Consider the following 20,765-nt stretch of genomic DNA (forward strand, 5'->3'; position numbering starts at 1 on the left):
GATATTGCTGATATTCATCTCACCTGACTGCAGATTCATATATTGTGGATGTATTTTAGCTACTCACAATCATTATGGTCAGCAGAAAAAGAGCAGGTACAGTTTAGCTGGGCTAAATACCTCTCTAAGGTGAACCCTAGAAGTACTCATTCTCTTTTGTAGGATGGAAGCTTGGGATAACTAACCTACCTGCAAATATCTGTGATATGTGATAGATCTCTGCAACTAGGCCCGGGGAAACATTTCTGTCTCTGACCACTGCAAACTCTTGAGGGGGTGTCTGTGAGAGGTGTTAAAATTCCCTTCAGCGAGCGTCTAACCTAAGAGAGAAACCATGGACCTGAATGGAAAATCTGTAGACATAGATAGGAAAAACTACATTTGTAGAAGACTAATCGGTCTCGTTCACTTCTTGAATGAGAAGAAAGCAGTGCTGCATGTGACCCAAACACATCAAGAGGTTAAAAGTGACTGCTTGTCTCTGTGGAATCTGATATGTTAAGCCCATTCATTATTCATTAATTGTGGAGAGGTGCAAACCAGTGACACTTCACTCTGAACTTTCCCTGTGCTAACTTTTAAATTGCCACATTTCAACGTGCCTTCTGCCAATCAGGTATGAAACCAGCTGCATTATGCTGAGATAGAAACAGGAGTGAGTGCATCAGGTCAGTGTTCAGCCAAGCAGAAATAAGTCACTTCGACTCAACAAGCCGTATCTAGCTAAAAATAAAAGAGAATTAAAAGATATGTGCATTCTCAGGATATTTTCTGATGCTTTTCAAGATAAGGCATCATACACACAGATGAGCCTGTTGGACAAACACACCATATCCTGTAATATTATTACCAAGGTTCTTCCTTACAGTGTTTTAAAAAGGCTTTACCCAGGATATGTAACAGGAAGGAGTAGGGGGGATTAAAAAAATAACTATATTTTTCTGTTACATAAACAAATGTCTTGTTTTTCAGTCTTAAATCAGAAGTTCAGGGTTTTTGCAGCACCATCTAGTGAGACTAAGGAGGTTTTACTCAATTTTTCAGAAACTCCAGCCTGCTCCCCCTACACTGACATTTCCATTTAATATTGATCTCCTTATAGTCTATTGGTCTGCTAGTCTTTGGGGCCAACAAGATGTGGAAGAAGGTACCTGTGGTGCACAAAATAGTTCTTTTTACATCTCTTTCTGAACCCCATGAAACCTCCTAGGTTTGCAAACTGCCAAGCTGAAAAACTGCAGTGCTTTCAGCAAGCCTTGCTATTAATGAATTGCCTCCTAGGTAGTGATCTGTACCTTGTTTTGAAAGAATACACTTAGCAAGCAAAGAACAGATATGTGTTTTATGGAAATGAAAGATGTTCTCAGATGTAGGCTTATCTGTCATCATCCCTATCAGGAAGTGTTACTGCGGATGTTTTCTATAAGACAACATCTATACATTCAGCTCTGTGACAGATGCATTCAAGACTCTATGCAAAATATCTTTTCTGGCCCAAAGATGATGATAAACAAAACCCAGTCTGATTCCAAGCCGCTTAAAATGAAACTCATCTTTTCCTAGGCTGCTTGGTCTCTTAAAAGTTTCCCAGTGCCTAATTAGGTTTTAAACTGCTTTGTTTTCCTCATCTACTCATTCCTGGTTAAAAACTCCTGGAGTATTTTTCACCCAACTGAGCATTTAGAAGCATTTTAAAAATACTTCTGATACCACCTCTTCAAATCATGGGTTTGCCCTCGAAAAAAATAAATCTCCCCCTTCAGAACTTTCTTTCTGAAATTTTTCGTGTCACCAAGAGCTGTACATCACTCACATCAAAAATAATAAAGATTTCTAAATGAAAGCAACTCACCTGCTTCCAACAGCATATGAGCACATATTTACAAGTTACCTGACTTCTGAAAACATTGATGCCACTGTAGGAAGATGGAAACAAATTATATCATTCACTACATAAAAGCTATGATGTTATTTTATGTTCTTACCCGTATCTGCCACTGAGACAGCCATAAATCTGTAGTGATTTCTGTCTATCTGAAGCTGAAGGAGTTTGTCCTCCACTTGCACACTGGCATCCTCTCCTCCAGTAGGATTTCTCCAGTCAGTTGACAGAGGTGTCTCCATAAGTTTCTGTCTTCTGCACTTCTGAGCACATAAACATCACTGCTGTGGCATCTTCATTGCTGAACTGCTGCAAGCTGGAGCACGAAGCATCACTGGTTTATCTTTAAGTCACTTTTAATTATCCTTTCTTTTCCTTGATAACTTATTTTCCAAAATTTTTCTCAGATAACTGCTTTGCACAGGGATAATTCATTTCATGAAGTGCAAGGGAAGATCAAGATTGAAAGACACTGCTCAAAGGAGACAAAGTTTGTATTGTCACTGAGATAGCTGCTTAGCCAACAGGTGGATAGATCAGAGACTCTAGTCCCTCCTATCCCAAGGGAAGAATCCAAAACACCTTAGCTACAACTCTAAAAAAGACCTGCCAGAAATACCTGCTGTGAAGGTAATAGGTTTCCTCTCAAAACTGAAATGTAACTGGAGAAAATTTGCAGACTGACTTATGATATAGACTGACATCATCTCTGGGAAAAGCAATTTGCAAAAATTATCATTTTTTAACACTAAAAATAAAGTCCTGCTTTTTTTGTGCTATTACATTCTTGCCTGTAAGCATCTTATTTTTATGCTGAATATTACACCATATTTTCTGAAAACATTACTTTTTGAAAGTGATCCTACAGGATCTAGACTATGTTGATAAATGATACATTAAAATGCCTTAGTGATTTTGTATGTAATCAGTGGATATATTAATTGCTGCCACCCAGTGGGCTCATTTGTAGGCTTTGGCTTACTATACTATAATTAAATACATCACTGTTTGGATTAATGATTTCATCCTTTCCATCTGAAAGAGGGTGATTTATTTTCCTGTATCAGCAGCCACTAAAAATGAATATTTCAAGCTACAAGCTTTGGTCAACTTAAAATATATTGTCCTACAAAAATCTTTTGTTTATACTTGTAGCATGAGAACAGCCTCGTGGAAGGCAACTATTCTTGAGCTTCAAGCTAACTCTATGTGAGATTACCTGCTCTGCCTTCTGTACCTACCTGTAAAGTCTAAGGAAAATACTTTGCTCTGTTTCAATGATAAATATTCTATCAGAACTAAGAAGTTGTTAAACATATTACACAGAGGGAATTCTTTCCTGAAAAGTGCTGGTATTTCAGGCCGTAAGGTAACTTACACTGGGGTGTTTGTGCCCTTCAGGTTTTGATGCCAAACAACCAGTTTGCAGTTTGTCTTGCTTGCCTGAAGCTCCACTGGTGCCAGTAGCAGTCACAGGCTCTCAGCCCATCTCAGGAGCTGGCCTGGATAACACTGAAGTGAATAAATTGGCTCTTAAAGCTGGGCTGCTGTGTTAACAGCTTCTACAATCTATATGAGTGTCATGAATAATGAAATAAGACACTGGCAATGACAACACATTATTGAAGAGCTGTTAAGTGCTGCATTATGATTTTGTTTTAATGCTGCTCCTGGATGAGAGAGCTCGCATGCCTGTGCGTGAGGAGGAGGAGGAAGAGAAGGGAGGCTGCTTAATATTCTTCTTGTTGACCTATATTTTGAATACCTGTTTAATTTACAGCATGTAATTTCCAGGAGGACTGGCCATTTGGAAGAGCATTATGCTGCTTTTAAATTTTGTGCACTCAGAGGTCTTGTTGGACTGCAGAGTGGTACAACTAGATGCCAACAGTATAGAAAAAGATAAAATAAACCTCTTACAAGTTCCTGGGCTACCCAGTCCTACTCTGTACCATACAAGAAAGACATGGAGCACCTGGGGCAAGTCCAGTAGAGGACTACAAAGATGACAAGAGAACTGCATCATCTGTCTTATGTGGAAAGGCTGAGGGAGTTGGGCCTGTTCAGCCTTTAGAAGAAACAACTAAGAGGGGACCTCATAAATTTATATCAGTATCCGAAGGGAGCCAGCCACTTCTCAGTGGTGCCAGGCAATGAAATGAGAGGCAGTGGGCAGAAACTGGAACACCTGAACATGAAGAAGAATTTCATTTATGTGCAGGTGACAGTGCACCAGAGCATGTTGCCCAGAGAGACTGTGGTATTTCCCTCACTGGAGATAGTCAAGAACTGTCTGGACTCAGTCCTGTGCCATGTGCTCTAGGATGACCCTGCTTGAGCAGGGGAGTTGGACCAGATGACCCCACCAGTTGTTCCTTCCTTCCTAAATCATTCTGTAATTCTGTGATTCTGTAATCCTGCAAACCAAGGCTGTCCACCACTGGAGCTGACACAGGTGAGGTGATAAGGTGCAGGAGTGAGCAGGGATAAGAACAAGCAGTCTTGACTCAAACCCAGAAGAGAGTATAGGTGACTTAAATGCTATTCCGGTCTTGCTCTACAATAAGCAGAAAGTTGGGAAAGAAATGCACTCCAAGTACAGCACCTGAAGGGTGCAGGTTACATTTCAACGCTCCAGCTGGGGCTTCTGTGCCAAAATCCAGTGTCCCTTTTACTGACCTTAGCCAGTGTATTGCAAAATAAGGTAACACTCTGCGGTAATAAAGGTGAAAGAATTTGGCCTCAGTGCTTTAAAGAAGCTAAATAAATCTACCCCAAGAAATCCAAAGTATCTGGAAATTGAAGTGGAGGAAGATATTACATCCTTATACGATATTGCTCATGCTCAAGCACAGCATGGGCACAGAGGTAGGGAAAGAGATTTATTCCAGCAATGACAGTGGAACTACTTCTGCAACCAAAAACACTGGGGAATAAAATCACCTTTATTGCTCATCAGTGGCAAAAAACCCCCTTTCACTTCCTGCCTGTAAAGTCTTTCACCTTTGATGCTACAGCAAATGGACAATAAATCACATGGTAAATGCAATTTCCTCCTACATTTTTAATATTTCTTCATTCCTTGCCAAAGCCTCAGATGGAGTAAAAACAAAACTCTCCAGAGCTTAGCAGTTGGAAGTGTTACAATATTGATTTCACAGAAGGTCACAGATACAGTTTGTGGTTTTTTCATCTATTCCCCAAACAAGATACAGGACCAAAGCAGCATGTGCTGGGAATCTCAGACCAGACAAGAAATATCAGAAACTGGTAAAATTGAAACAAAATAGAAGGGATTCTAAACTTCCTACTACACAGGGAGAAGTGAAAAGACATAGTAAGAAATTGTTGAGGACTTCACAGTTACTTCTCCATCATCCTGAAAATGAATCCTCTATTCAACTGTGTTCCAAAGTGTTGGCCTCAAAACAGCATTTATTGATCTGACCATTTGAATTTTCTTCTGTCACAGCAGCCAAATTTCACCAAACAATGTTGAGTCTCAATTTAGAAGCAGACCTCTTTCATTCAAGAGAAAATGTGACCGGTAACAGCAGTGCTTACTGGGGGAAGTAACTGGAGAATTGATTTGTATGCAAGACAAAAACCAGTAAGGACATTGGTCATCTTACACTTACAAATATATCTCATACAGCACAGTGAAATAGAGTTGTACTATCTGAGCTCTTTTCTTCCTCCAGGTTCAAAACTGAGGCAAATACAGACCTCTTGACTTACCTGTTGACAGTTGGGTTCTATGAGCTGTCAGGTGCTTGTGCTTGCTAAAGGGTTGGAAAAAAGTAAGATGCAGCTTTGATAATAACATTCTCTGTTCTTGTTTGTTTGTTTTTTCCCCACAGCTCCCTTCAACCCTCCCAATGATCCAGACAGTATGGTCAAATTTGACGCCTATGGAGATGGGATAGGACGATACAACGTGTTCAATTTCCAGTACACTGGAGACAAATACTCCTATGTGAAAGTTGGCCAGTGGGCAGAAACTTTGTCGCTTGAGGTAGACTCTATCCAGTGGTCCAGGAGCGCTGTCCCTGTCTCCCAGTGCAGCGACCCCTGCGCTCCTAACGAGATGAAGAATATGCAACCAGGAGATGTCTGCTGCTGGATTTGCATTCCCTGTGAAACCTACGAGTACCTGGCTGATGAATTCACTTGTGCAGACTGCGGGCCTGGAAAATGGCCCACAGCTGACCTGACTGGCTGTTACGACCTACCAGAAGACTACATCAAGTGGGAAGATGCTTGGGCAATAGGTCCTGTTACCATTGCATGCCTAGGCTTTATTTGTACTTTCATGGTTATTGGGGTGTTCATCAAGCACAACAACACTCCCCTGGTCAAAGCCTCTGGCCGTGAACTGTGCTACATTTTGCTCTTTGGGGTCTTCCTGTCTTACAGCATGACTTTCTTCTTCATAGCCAAGCCTTCTCCAGCCATCTGCACCCTCCGTCGCTTGGGATTGGGAAGTTCCTTTGCTGTCTGCTACTCTGCCCTTCTGACAAAAACGAACTGCATAGCCAGAATATTCGATGGTGTAAAGAACGGTGCTCAAAGGCCCAAGTTCATCAGCCCCAGTTCTCAGGTCTTCATCTGCCTGAGTCTCATTTTGGTCCAGGTTGTGGTGGTGTCTGTGTGGCTTATCCTGGAGGCCCCAGGCACCAGGCGCTACACTGTTCCCGAGAAGAGAGAGACTGTCATACTGAAATGCAACGTCAAGGATTCCAGTATGTTAATCTCCTTAACATATGATGTAATCCTCGTAGTCTTATGCACTGTATATGCCTTCAAAACAAGGAAATGTCCAGAGAACTTCAACGAAGCCAAGTTTATCGGTTTCACAATGTACACAACGTGCATCATTTGGCTGGCCTTTCTCCCTATATTTTATGTGACATCCAGTGACTACAGAGTAAGTCTTTGGATATCTGTTTCCATAAATCATATGAGTCACTTTAGAGGACCTTGTCAGCATTCACTAAAAGGTTCTTTCAGTTCTTTTGTCCCCTGGATCCCTTGCAAACAAGTTCTCTTTCAGTGTTAGCAGATTTTGGCTTACTTCTGAGAAAGATGGTCTCACTTCAAAAAGAACATGTACAGTTAGAGCTGGAAAGGATTAGTACTATCAGTCTGATCGTGATAGAGACAGAGTATAGATTAAGTATTCATACAGGTTCATGAGTATCTGACATCATAGTCTTAACAGAAAAACCTAGTAGATCATGAGCTAGAATGAGTCATAATGAGCTATTTGGCAGAAATGGGCCTTAAAATAAAATCTGAGCTACCCAGTCTCCTTCTGCTATTGAAATGTGGTATTTTCTTCCAAGTAAAAAATAAAAGGATAGAATTTCAAAATTTCCTATTAAACAGGGTTGGTAAAAAAAAATCCAACAAATGTTATTCTTTAAGAAGAATAGATAGAACTTTTTATTCTTTCTGCACGTTGTAAAACACAAAGTCACTGAGCATAAAATATTGGTCAGCCTACACCAACAAACTCTAAAAATATTAAACTGTTTAAATTGTCACATAGTGTTGCAAAGCTTCAAGTTCAATAAAATCGTATTTTTGAAAGGAAGGAAATTGTCTGAGAAAAAAATTCAGATCTTCTCCACTGGAAATCTCACAGTTATTATGATGTGAGAAATGAGTGAGGGAGTTGGCTCTTACAGCAATTTTCAAAAAAGTAGTTCAACATTCTACCTGGAAGAAAGGTAGATTAGCTTAGGTGGGTATTACTGCTATTAGTGTGTACATGAAATAGCATATAAAACTGGAGCTAATAATGTCATTTAACTTAATTTTGGTGTGACCACCCTGGAACAATGTATTTGGTATTACTTTTCTCAGCTTAGGAAAGATTCTGAAAACCTCGAGAAAACACGGATAGCTAACAAATGACGCAGTAAGACACGCAGAGTGACAGTAAAAGAGCTAAATATATTTAGTCTAGACAAGAGTAAACCCAGGGAGACGTGATCACAGACTATAAATAATTTCCAGGCAACAAAAAGAGAGGAAGGGATTATTCAGTCTCAGGAGAAGTTAGAATAGCGAGTAATGGATTGAAACTAATGACAGAAAAGTTTAAGGAAGGCACTAGGGAACAGCTCTGGACACCCAAAGCAATCAGGAAGACAGACACAGAAGAAGAGAAATATCAGTGCAGACAGTCACATGAGTGGACAGCACAGACAGTAATGGTCAAGAGGAGCATGACTTGATTGTTCAAGCAGAATTTTACAGCCTTATGTCCTGAGTGGGGTTTTCAAAACCACTTGTAGGCATTTAATTTAAATTCAAGATTCCAAATTAGCCAACTCAAGTCCTACAAAACCAGCAGAAAATGCTTTTAACACCTTTTTTATACTTTCACGACAAGTCTGCACTGCTGGGGTTGCTTTGAGAAACCCATATTTAATTCCCATGCAGAGTCACATGTTGACTATGAATCAACTTGTGCCATCTCAGTGTAGCTGAATTCCGGTAGCATCCCCAATCAAAACCTTAGAAACATATTAGCAGCAATAAAATAATTAATGCTGGCTGGCTTGAGATTTTATGATTAAGCACAAACATCAGTTAGGACTCACCCTTCTAAAAAAAAAAAAAAAAAAAAGGAGAGTTCCTGAGAATTTATCCAGAGATTTGTTATTGAACTCACCACAGTATGTGAAGAACAAAAAAAAAAAGTAATTCAACATAGGATACATTCATACCAATACTGAAGCAGAAATGTTCCTCTATGAACCCTATATGACAGGTACTTGACAGCATGTTATAGCTATGTTGAGATTGCAGCAAATACACCTGCTGTTTGCATCCAGACTGTTAATGGAGGTCTTAAGCTGCACTGGTGCTAATATCAACCCCTGCAACAACTAGTGACCCACCTCTGTCTGGACTTTGAGACATTGATCTCAATCCTTTGAGCCCAGCAGTTCAACGAGTTTTCATTTCAACTCACTGACCACTTATCTAGTCTGTACTTCATCATATTGTCAACAAAGATGTCAGAGGAGACTGTTAATAACCTTACTAAGAATTGTTATATATATCCATATATATACATATATATATGTATATCCACTGTTCGCTCACCATCCACCGAGCCGGTCATTTCACTGTAGAAGTCTGTCAGGGTGGTTAAACAATTTTCCCTGTGTCAATCCATACTATTGACAGCCATTGCTCATCCATGCAAACATCCCGAAACATTTACTTGATTTCCTGCCCACTGGGATGGGCCACTGGCCATTGTTAAGCTTGGATGAAATGATTCTTGAAAAACAGCCAGGTTTCCTTGACCCCTCTACTCTCCAGGTATCCTATGGTATTCTTCCAAGAAGTTGCCTGAACTTCTATGGACTTTTTGTCTGGTTTTGTCCTCTTGGAATCCTGAATTCCACCATTTGCTGGTTGCAGCAGCTGGAGCTTTCTCTGCCTCTCTTCTGCCCTTCTGTGGTGTCCCTCCAGTCAGTATTAGACTGAGAACTGCCACAAGAAAATCAGAGCCTGCAAACAGGAGACTTCTTCCAGTTGTCTGAGTAATGCCTCTTCTACTTCTTCCTGAAACTGTGTCAGGAGAGGCTGGATATTAGAAGAAGGATCTTCACCCAGAAGGTGGCTGGGCACTGTAACAAGCTCCCTAGAGAAGTCATTCCAGGACCAAGCCTGACAGAATTTAAGAAACTCTTGGACAATTCTCTCAGGCAAATGGTGTGTTTCATAGAATAGAATCATAGAATGACTTGAGTTGGAACGAACCTTAAAGATCATCTAGCTTCAGCCCCTTGCCAAAGGCAAGGACACCATCAGTTATTTGGAATCACATCCAGCCAAGTCTTAAACACCTCCAGGAATGGGTAATCCACAACCCCTCTGGCTAACCTGTTCCAGTGTCTTACCACCCTCATAGTACAGAATTTCTTCCTAATGTCTAACCTGTATCTACCCTTCAGCTTAAGACCATTCCTCCTTGTCCTGTCACTACATTCCCATGAGAAAAGTCCCTCTCCAGCATTCCTGTGGGCCCCTTTTAGGTACTGGAAGGTGCTTTAGGGTTTCCCTGGAGCCTTCTCTTCTCCACGCTGAACAACTCCTTCAGCCTGTGTTCATAGGAGAACTTATCCTGCCCTCTGATCAACCAAGTGACCCTCCTCTGGACTTGTTCCAACAGTTCCATGTCTTTCTTTTGTTGGAGGCCCCAGACCTGGATGCAGCATTCCAGTAGAGTCTCACCAGAGCAGAGTACAGGGGCAGAATCACCTCCCTCAACCTGCTGGCCATGCTGCTTTTGATGCAGTTGTGTTTCTGGGCTGCAGGTGCACATTGCTGGGTCATGTCCAGCCTCTCCCCCACCAGCATCCCCAGGTCCTTCTCAGCAGGGCTGCTCTTGATTTGCTCATCCCTCAGCCTGTATTGATACTGGGGTTGCCCCAGCCCAGCTACAGCACCTTGCAGTTGGTCTTGTTAAACCATACTATGGGTCCACTTCTCAAGCTTGTTCATCTCACTCTGGATGGCATCCCATCCTTCAGGTGTGTCAGCTGCACCACTCATCAGCTAACCTGCTGAGAGTGCACTCAATCCCTTCATCTACGTCATTAATGAAGATATTAAATAACACTGGTCCCAGTACAGACCCCAGAGGGACACCACTTGTCTCTGGTATCCATTAGGACTCTGAGCCTTTGACCCTCTGGATGTGACCCCCCAACCAGTTTCTTATTCATCTAACAGTCCACTCATCAAATCCATATCTCTCCAATTTAGAGATAAGTGTGTTGTGGGAGACTGTGTCAAAGGCATAACAGAAGTCCAGATACATGGCATGAGTAGCCCTGCCTTTGTCCGCTGATGCAATCACTATATCACAGAAGGCCACTGGGTTGGTCAGGCAGGACTTGCCCTTGGTGAAGCTGTGCTGTCTGTCCTGAATCAGCTCCCAGTTCTCCACGTGTCTCAGCATAACACATGGTTTAGCAGGATTTCCTCCACTCCACCAGCACACCAGTCCAGTCTGTGAGGCCAGGTTAAACACTGAACCACTGGAGTGACCTGGATTAAAAGGAACCCTGTGGGAGGGAGCTATTTTTAACCCAAATCATTTAATTGATTGAGTGTGTAATTATGCCAGCACAGCTGAGCTGCTCCAGGAGGCACAAACCCTAGGAAAGCAGAGTGGGGAGGAGGGCTTTGATAGTGAAGAGAACTTACCTTGAAACTAATGAAAATAAAGGTAGCTTCATTTATTCTTGTTTTATAAGAAAACTCCCTGTCTTATCTGTACAAGCGCCCAGTTCAATACCCACCTGAACTGACAGCATAGCTCCATGGACAAAATGCAAAGAAGGAGAAGGTACAGCAAAGGTGTTCCTTTCTCATGCAGCCTCTGTAGAACCTTCCATGTTCACTCACCCCATGAAAGCTGAGTACCTTTTCACAGTTTTTGCCACATCCACATTGTGTAAAGAGTGATTATTATATGATCACATTAATTATACTCATTGATGACAAAACACCAATCGTGCTCAGTATATATATAAAGCAACAAAGTCCATTCCCTATTCTATTTTTTAATTTGCACCAATTATTTCTGACAAGGAAATATGAGAAGCATTCCCATGGATGAAGGCTAATCTCCAAGAACTACAGGAGTGTAACTAAGGAAAAAATGAGCCGTGGATATATAATCATTCAAATTGAGCAGTAGAGTTTAAAGCAGTTTAATTCAACATCTTAATTAAGGAGTCTGCTTGGAAGAAAAAAATATAAACCGAAAATGAGGCAGTAAACTGGCACCTAGTCATACTATTGAATAAAAAGGATAAAAGCCAGTGCCATCAAAGTTATGCTAACAAATGCCCTGAAACAACTACTCTAAAATCCTACAGCCTTACAAACAATTCACTTCTTAGCCCAAAAACTGATGTCTCAGAGTTAGGACACCTTTCAGGCCCAGTCTGACAACAGTCACTAGCTATTATGTTTACTCCAAATTACATGTACTTTTCTGCAAGGGATTACTCAAATTCTCTGATTAGGAATGAGGCTGGAGACTAAAATGGTTTTCAGATGGATGTTTTGCATGAGACACCTGATATAAACCCATGTGATGTATGGTGTGTGTGAGCTGGTTCCCACTGCAGCCAGGACCGTCCAGATATTGCATGAAAGGCATTACAGAGGGTTCCCTCATCGAGTTAGAAATCAGGGGTGAGAGAGAAAGAGTGCAGAACTATCCTTTCTGTACTAAACAGAGGGAGAACACACTCATTCAATCTCCCCCTGATGTGCAGAGACACAGCACCATGCACCCCACTCATACTAAGACTGTGGAAGAAAAGGATGCAAACTCCCAGGAGTGTGGTTCTTGCTGTTGTGTGATAATGTCTCTAAGTATTCTGCATTTCAGAGCTTTCCATACTGAAACACAGTGCTTTGTGCCCGCTCTGTCCTAGGTGCAAACCACCACCATGTGCATCTCTGTGAGTCTGAGCGGCTTCGTTGTGCTGGGCTGCCTGTTTGCACCCAAGGTGCACATCATCCTTTTCCAGCCCCAGAAGAACGTGGTCACTCACAGACTCCATCTCAACAGGTTCAGTGTCAGTGGGACCGGGACAACTTACTCCCAGTGTAAGTAACAAAACTGTCACTTTTCTATAAGGGTGTGGGTTGTGGTGAGTTTGGGTAACGGCAAAACAGGCCTTTTACCAGCAAGAGGAAGATCTTAATAGGTTGAACTTTGTACCCTGTGAAAGGATCACTTTCTGTGTGTCTGGAGAGAAAAATCCATCCCCTTCCCATGGGAATCAGCTCAGAGCCTGCTCTGAAGCTCACTGAAGTCAGCAGAAAGTTTTTGGCGGGCTTTGACTCCAGCCTGTTGCACAAAGCAAATAGACCCTGTGGTTCACTGTCACCCTGGCAGCTGTGACAGGAGCAGATTGCCTTGGAGTATTCCTGTCAAAGTGACATGCTGACAGGACCTGGGCCACAACGCAGCATGGTCTCAATGGCTCATCACCTGCATTATCAGGAAAGGCACCAGGTCTGCAGCAGACGCATCCAAGGGATGCCATAAATGGCATCTGTATGCAGAGCATGATCAATACCCTTTGTTAGTGCCACAGCCAGGAGAAGCAATCAGTGCTCTTTTGCAAGGACAACTCATCTGCTCTTCTTCCCCCCTTTCCTTCATCTTTACTTTCTTTATTGCAAGCAGATTCACAGCTGTGATTTTGTTTTGAGGATGTTACTCCTTATCTGGGTGAGCTGCTCAGAGATTTTTTTGAATTTAAAAAAAAAAATAGGTCAACTGTATATTTGTTTGGGGGTTGTTTTTGGTGTTTTTTTAATCTAGCCTAATTAGCTTAACTAGTCAAAGATGGGAGCACACAGCACCTTGTTAACAGAGCACTGTGGACAGGATGTCTACTCTGGAATTCCAATTGAAATCACTCTGCAACTATAAAGAGAAAGGGAATAAGAAAGGGATGGGGAGGGCAGGCACAGAACAAGGCTTGCTAGCAAGTTCACACTAATCTAGGCTGAGGTTTTTGAGTGTCACCTAAATTTCAAAATTGGCTCAAAACCTTTGGCACCTCAGATTTCAGACAGAACATGGAAGTAACTTGGAACCCTGCTGTGTATCACCATGGCAGGGATTAGGAGGTAAAGGGATCCTAACCATCTCCAGCTCTCCCATCCCAAACCACACTGTATATGAATGCCCAGGGTCCCTTAACCAGAGAGCAGCCATGTGTCTCTGCATGTTCTCCATCTCATCAGAGCTGCATCCAGCCCTGACACCAGGGAGCAAACACCCCTTGCTATTCTGGAAAACTTAATGAGATGGCCTTATGTGCTCAAAGTACTGAACACTCCCAAAGGACCAAGGGTTTCCCAAAATCTTGAGAAGTTTGGTCCCATGAGATTATTTTCATCTCTTGGGAGTTTTGTGTAAGTGCTCTTACCAAATTTCTTAATACTCTCATGCTATAGAATAAGCTTAGTCAGAAATCATTTTAATTCATAAATAATTTGTACTGGATTCTGGATTGGGCTTTGGAATTTGATATTTTTATTTTAACGGCTGGATAACATGTGCATGCAAGCACGCATGCAACTGAGAGACATCCTCAATACACATCTTTGCATTAAAGCCTGTGTTTTCAGGTTTATGAGTAGCTTTAAAACATTAAGAAAAGCATAAAAATCCAGACTTAGAATCTCTTTCTGCTTCATTGTTTAGAAAGGTGGCTTCAATCGTGTACTTTCACTGATTACACTTAATTGAATACGGGATGTCTTGTTGAAATTTTTGAACCATAGAAAGACATGGAATTAGAGCTAAAAGGGATCTGCCCATTCCTGGCTCTGTAGGAATGCTGCAAGGTGGCTACAACAGTGCTGGCTCTTGCGTTGTACCTCTGGTTCTTTTCCTTGGGTTGTCTAAGCAAAATGAGGGACAGCCAGAAAAGAGGAGATCAAAAGCATGAACTGGAGCCAAATCACAACTTCTGGTGATGTCACACATTTGCCCTTGGTCTCAACACAAGGCAAAATGAAGGTGAAGTGTCTCTTGCATATCCTGCAATATTTCAGAAAACCCCTTGGCTGCTTCTACAGGACACTCAGAACCCTGCAGGGCCAGTGATTAACACTGCTGAGGTCTGTAATGAAAAGCAAGATCTTTTGTACTGTCTCAGGAGAGTTGGATACTTGGTGTGAACTCTTTACTCCACCCAGCAGAGTTAATAACTTCATCCCAGCACAGCACGAGAGGGATATGTGCTGTGGAGAAAGCCTGAGAATTCAAAAGGCAAGGCCACTACTTTCTTGTCTACCACCATATATTTCTGTCCAATTTTGATATCCCCCTGACCCAGTTACCATAGTATTTGAGCTGTTCATGCTCATCAATGTGTTGGACTTCAAAAAAACCCAGAAGCTAAAAAAGTACTGGATAAGTGACCGATGTTCAGGGGAAAAAAAATGCTTTTGCCTGTAGCCATACAGCAGTTGAAGCGGGGATTTGAATCAGTTTTCCTGAACAGAACTGATTTTTCTGCTTTCAAAAAAAAAAGTAGAAATAAAAGTAACAACAATAATAAAGAATTTAGGTCAGTGTGCTGCCATGTTATACCCAGTGAAAAACAGAACACAAGACCTGATAGTTAATTTTCACAAACTGCAAACATGATACCCTCTGGCCCTCTACCCACAATGACTGCTTCCACATCTGTGACTCAAAACACATATCTGTGTTGTGAGACATCAAACTCCATCCACCTAATCCAGAACAAGGGCTCATTCTTGGCTCTCCTGTTTATCAGGAATATGTCCTGCCCTCTAAGTAGTAAGTTAATTTAATACATGGCTTTAAATTTCTCTTTTTAAGGCAGTTCTGTTTTACATAAAATAATAATTCAGCCAATGAAAGAATTAGAAATAGTAGCTGATTTGAAGAAAGAATTATTTGTTCTAAAAATGATGCTGAGCATCTTTAATGAACCAGTCTGCAACTGAGAGTGTAGCCAGCACCAGATCTGAAAGACTGAGCATGCCCTTGTCAGCTGAATAAATTGCTTTTTACACTGGATGATTGAGTTTACTAAGTCATTGCTTGCCGTGTGTTTTCTTTGATGAAGGCATCACATTTCTCTGGGTCACTGTTACCATTAACCTAATGTATCTTTCAAAAAACAGCTTTGTGGTGCTGTGAGCAGAGATGTCACAGAGCAACTGAAAACACATTCTTGATGCCCAGTGGATAATTTTAACAAAGATGGACAAACCAGCTTGCTTTTAAATTAAAATCCACAAGACTTTAGCAGAATGGGGTAATATATTCTACAGTCAAAATAAAAATACATTTAGAAGCAGATTTTGGTACTCAGATTCAATTACCATCTGGTATCACTGGAGCAATGAAAAGCTGATGTATAAAATGTTATACTTTGCAAACAGTTTTATCAGAATCTGGCCCTCACCTCTGGATGTGTATTGAATCCTGATCCAAAGCTCCTAGAAATGAAGCGTATTACAGGCACAAATTATTCTGGGATTAGGTGAGACATAATCTTGCTTTTAAATTCAGTTATTCAAAAATTTCTTCACCTCATCCAACATCTAATTATAATTCTTATAGTAATTAAAAAGTAGATCAACCCAGGGTTCTAATATGCAGAGGTGGATTTAAAGCTACATATATTTTACTTACAAGAATGTCCACTTCAATTAGCTGAAAGCTCAAGTATTTCTTGCCAATAAAACACATAGAATCCAAAGATTCACTTTTTACTTCTACTGAGATATCCTAGCACCACTCTAGCTGTACTAATTCACACTACCATGCAAAGTGCTATAAAGTGAGACCCACTGGTGCAGACTCATCAAAAAAAAAAAATCATGTATTTTATTCCAACACTTCTTGTAGAAGTGGAATCACCCTGCATGTTCCCAGTGGTCAGCAAAGTGAAATGAGGTTTCTCCAGGGGATGCTTCAGCCTCAGGTCTGAATTACCATGTAGAGGTGCAAGCAGCACCTCCATCAGCTCCACTGCTGACACAGGTTCATTAGGCTAAATTGGGTGAGATGGTCCAGATCGACATAAATTCTAATCCTGTGTGTTGTCATTTTTTTGCTGTCCTGAAGTGAGTTGATTTCCCCCTCTCTTTCTCTTTCAGCATCTGCCAGTATGTACGTACCCACCGTCTGCAATGGGAGGGAAGTTCTGGACTCCACCACTTCGTCTCTGTGATTGTGGCTCGTGGTTCAGTTCTTGAGTTTTTAGACTGTTAGGCAAAACTTTGCACATGTTGTGCACTCCAGAAAACACAAGAAAACAAAAGAAATCAAAGCAAAATTAGTACCTTTTTTTAGAAACAGTGTAATAAATTATTTTTGAGGATTGTACAGTATATAGTGACGTTCTGGAACTTTTTAGACTGATTTTAGCCCTTCTGTTGTTAACGGTCGTAAGGGACATGTAAATAACCATGGTTCACAATGTGCATAGTCCTGCAGTAAGGGAGTGATTTGTTGCAAGCACAGTTGCAATGTTAGGTGACTTCTTTCCTACGAATTTTTTTTGTAGCTCCTTGTTGTAATTAACTTAGACTGCATTTCTATGTTGTATATTACAGTTACCTTATGTGTAACAGATTGGTTTTCTCAGCACAAAACAGCAGTATTAATGTAAAGGCACCAATAATAAAAAGATAAAAGTTTTTCAGCATGGTTTCATTTTTGTTTCTTCCTCTTTCAAGGTCATTACATTCTTCTAGAGAGCAGGTTAGGTAAAAAGGATAAAAAGTCTGGAGTGTGTGTACACAGGTATCTTTGTGTTGGTCTGTGCCTGTGTTATGAAATCCATAGCACATAATATGTGCTTACAATTAATGCTTTGTCAGTGTCAAATAGAAATTCCCTCCCTTGAAAAAAAAAAAAAAGCACATTATTAAAGCATCACAAGTTCTCTTTTTGTTATTGAAATGTAATTTTCAAAAGTAAAAATGTCTAATTGCATCTCAGTGAGATATCAGCGATCAAAAACTTGATCACTTGTTCACTCACTTGGCACGACTTAATGCCATCATGCACACAATAGATTAGTAGCACATAAAAACAAAGAGATTTTAGATTAGGTTGGAAGAAAATCTGTCAGAAAATTAGCTGAGACTGTTTTATATCTCCAGCCAAAACAAAGCTGGTTCAGTCTGCCTGCATCAACAGTGCTGTGAAAGGTAATTGGAGCACTGCAGAGAAAGAGCAAAAAACAGTCAAAAAAGAGAAATCCAGGAGACATTTACACACGCCTCTGGGGTGACCTTTGCGTTCAAACCAAATGCTTCAAGACACACATAGCACCTACTTAGACAATAGCAAAATACTTTGAAAGTCTGGCTTTTATAACTGCTACTCTTAAAGCTGCCCTCACTCTATTGAAACAAACTGAAATCCTCCCTTCTGAAGGGTCCAAAAAGTCATTAAGGAAACAAACACACCTCTGATTAATGTGTCTGAGCATATTTACCTAAGGGCTTGTTCCTGTTGATCTCATTCCAGCTGAGGTCAATAGCAAAATTCTCATTGACTTCAAAGGCAGCACCACCGAGGCTTGAAAGTCAGACACCAGTGATACACACTGTTGGATGTACGTGTTCTCTGGAGCCCAATTCTCCCGCACTTGCAGAGGTTTTTACACATTTCTGTAAAGGTGCAAGTCCTTAGGGGTGAACTAGCACTGGAAGTAGCTGCTATTTGGAATGCAAAAATTAAAGATGAAGGATCTTAAAATTCCTAGATAGACACCTGTATTTTCTGAATACTCACCAGCAAAGACCTTCTGATGTCAACACTTGTTTGACTGGCTACACAGGCTGCCATTTAAGCCTCTGCATCATGGAGCTGTCCAGTATAGAAATCCCTGTGACTTTCCCCCAAATATTGTCAGCCTGCATTATATGCAGAGCTTTGCATTCAGCTCTTTTCTCTCCACAAGTTCTGCTATGCCTAATGTTTCAGGTTTGTTTCCCACCTTGATGCAGGGCACAGTGTCAAGTTTTGACAGGTTGGGAGTCTTGCTTTCCAAATTAAGACCTTTTAAAGTATCTCAGGTTGGGCAGCTACATCCATTTGACTTTGGTGTGCTCTTTTGTGGATTAAGAGGCTGTTCACAGTGTGGCAAAAGGTTAGAGTATACGACCATAATGCTGACAGCCCATCTTTATGAAGCTCTTAAAAATGCCCAGGCCAATGAGAGTTTCTTCTCAATTTTTATGGAAAGCCACAAGCAGGGTCAAAAGCACCTCATCTAACACTTATTGTTTACAATGACTAAGCAAATAGCTACATTTGAAATTGTCAACCCTTTCTCCCTTTGTACTGAGGAAGCAGGCATAATCCCCCTGGCTTATCTCAGACTGCCACTTTAGGCAGGGATGAATCTCTCCAAATAAATGCTAGCACAGCTTGCTCAGATCACGGAGTTTGCACTGAAAATGAAGGCATTGTGTCAGGTGATTCCAGCCCCAAAATCTAAATTGACACCACTGAAGTTAATTTGTAGCAGGTGAGGTTTGTACTGTGCTGGAGTTTTCATTCATTTCAATGGCACTGTTGAGAAAATGACCCAGTGTCTGTGTCTGGACATGTCATGAATACTTAGTTGGGTTGAAAGCCACTTACCTGTGGGTTTTTCATGCAAAAAAACTCCCAACAACTAAAACATGCAGCTCTGGAGATCCAGCCCCACAGAATGCTCCTGACATTCCTGTACTTGGTTTTGACCTGAAAGCCTTTCACTACTTTCTGTTGGATGTCCAGGGATGCAGATTATCTGGTATTGCGTGTTGATTCAAGTAATCCAGTTTCAAAAGACAGCAGATCAGAAAAGGAAAGTGTCAAAGTCTGGCAGAGGCTTTCTACACCATACTTTTATGAAAACCCCTTGAGAAAGGATATTTTAAATATTCTTTTCTTTGCCACTGTCTCACATAATTATTTTAGTTTCTCTATTTAAAACAGTTTATAGGTTTTGTTACTATTTGTGTAAAACTTGGGTTTAGAGTACAAACCTCTTCTGAGCTCTTTATTTCTCTCAGCACGTGAAAAGATTTGAGCAATTCCTCACAGGGTAGAGGGAAGCCCCAAGTATCTCAGCTGTGAGCCTTGAAAGTCATCACACTGCTCTGAGCCCTGCACACTCAGGGATGAAATGCTGAAAGCAGAGGGAATGCTGTGGATGAGAGTAAGGTTTAACCTTGCCTTACAGTGCCTTACTGGAGGCTGAAGAAAACCAGTTTTTTATTCAGAAGCCGTGACTCAAGTACCTCAGCTCTCTGATACAAATCACGGGGACAGAAAGGTTTGTGAAAAACTGAGCACTTTGTATATATTGGCAGAATAGAAAAATAAAACTCAAAAAAATAATTGCAGGTCAGTCTGAAGTGAACAAGGTTTGTGGGGGTTTGTCTCTGTTCTTAGGTTTGGGTGTGTTATTTTAGTGTGGGTTTTTGTGTTTTTTTTAGGAGAAGTATTTGTATTTTTAAGTCTTTAATGAAGTTTGAAAACAAACCCAAAATGTACTCTAAAAAATCAAAACATTTTATTTTGTCTTCAGGTGATTGTTTTTCCTGAATTAAACACAACTAGTTTCAGTCATAGCCAAACCAATTTCAAAATGACTTGTCTTTTCAAATTTAAAAATCAAAACCTATTTTAAAAAAAATCATGTTGCACTTGAACAGAACAAATCCCAAAAATCAGCAAAAAAATGTCCAAAATATACTGACTCCACCCAGAAATTTTGACTCTGGTTAAAGAGGTTTACACTGCAATCCAAAATTAGAGTAAGGGAGACCAAAACAAACCCTTAACTCATCACTAAATGCAGTTTGATGTCCACGATGCCACTGCCTGTTCATTAGTGTTTGCAGTCTCAGAGACCAAAGCTGCTTATCCAGAGCCACCTCAAAGCTTCTCAGCAAGATAAACAGAAAAAACTGAGCATTGTGACTGCAAGAAGAAAGGGGCCAGGGCCAGGCTGGGCTGGTTTTGCAATAGGGAGGGGATGGGGTAGCTTTGCTTTGGCTTTTAGGTGCTGTTACAGGACCAACCTCACAGTACGTGGAACTTCTGAGAATTCTTCCTGATGAGATCCCACTCTACAGATCCAGAGGAACAACCAAAAGGCCGTGGCAGTTTGTGATCAACTGATCAACTCAATTCTTGTGTTTCCCTCATTCCCTCTGCTCGAATTCAGTGTGGGCACATCCAGCCAGGGATATCACTGTACACTGTAGCACCAGGATAAGCCTGACCTTTTATTTCTGTTCCTGCCTCCTTATGTGCTTTCCA

At 41.0% G+C, this 20,765-nt stretch overlaps 1 protein-coding gene across 4 annotated transcripts in view; it reads left to right on the plus strand.

Annotated features, from left to right (window-relative positions):
* Positions 1-17,139, plus strand: part of LOC114066867 (metabotropic glutamate receptor 3) — a 104,503-nt gene extending 87,364 nt beyond the window's left edge. For all 4 annotated transcript variants that reach the window (XM_027901905.1, XM_027901909.1, XM_027901908.1 and 1 more), the window contains 3 exons: positions 5,743-6,809; positions 12,364-12,538; positions 16,592-17,139. In XM_027901905.1, coding sequence (XP_027757706.1) covers positions 5,743-6,809; positions 12,364-12,538; positions 16,592-16,665 — 1,316 coding nt within the window. In that variant the 3' untranslated portion in view covers positions 16,666-17,139. The remainder of the gene's footprint in view (positions 1-5,742; positions 6,810-12,363; positions 12,539-16,591) is intronic.
* The last annotated feature ends 3,626 nt before the right edge of the window (positions 17,140-20,765 follow it).

Source organism: Empidonax traillii, unplaced genomic scaffold (genome assembly GCF_003031625.1).
Source record: "Empidonax traillii isolate 1590-97213 ecotype Southwest subspecies unplaced genomic scaffold, ASM303162v1 scaffold820:size437808, whole genome shotgun sequence".
NCBI lineage: Eukaryota > Metazoa > Chordata > Aves > Passeriformes > Tyrannidae > Empidonax > Empidonax traillii.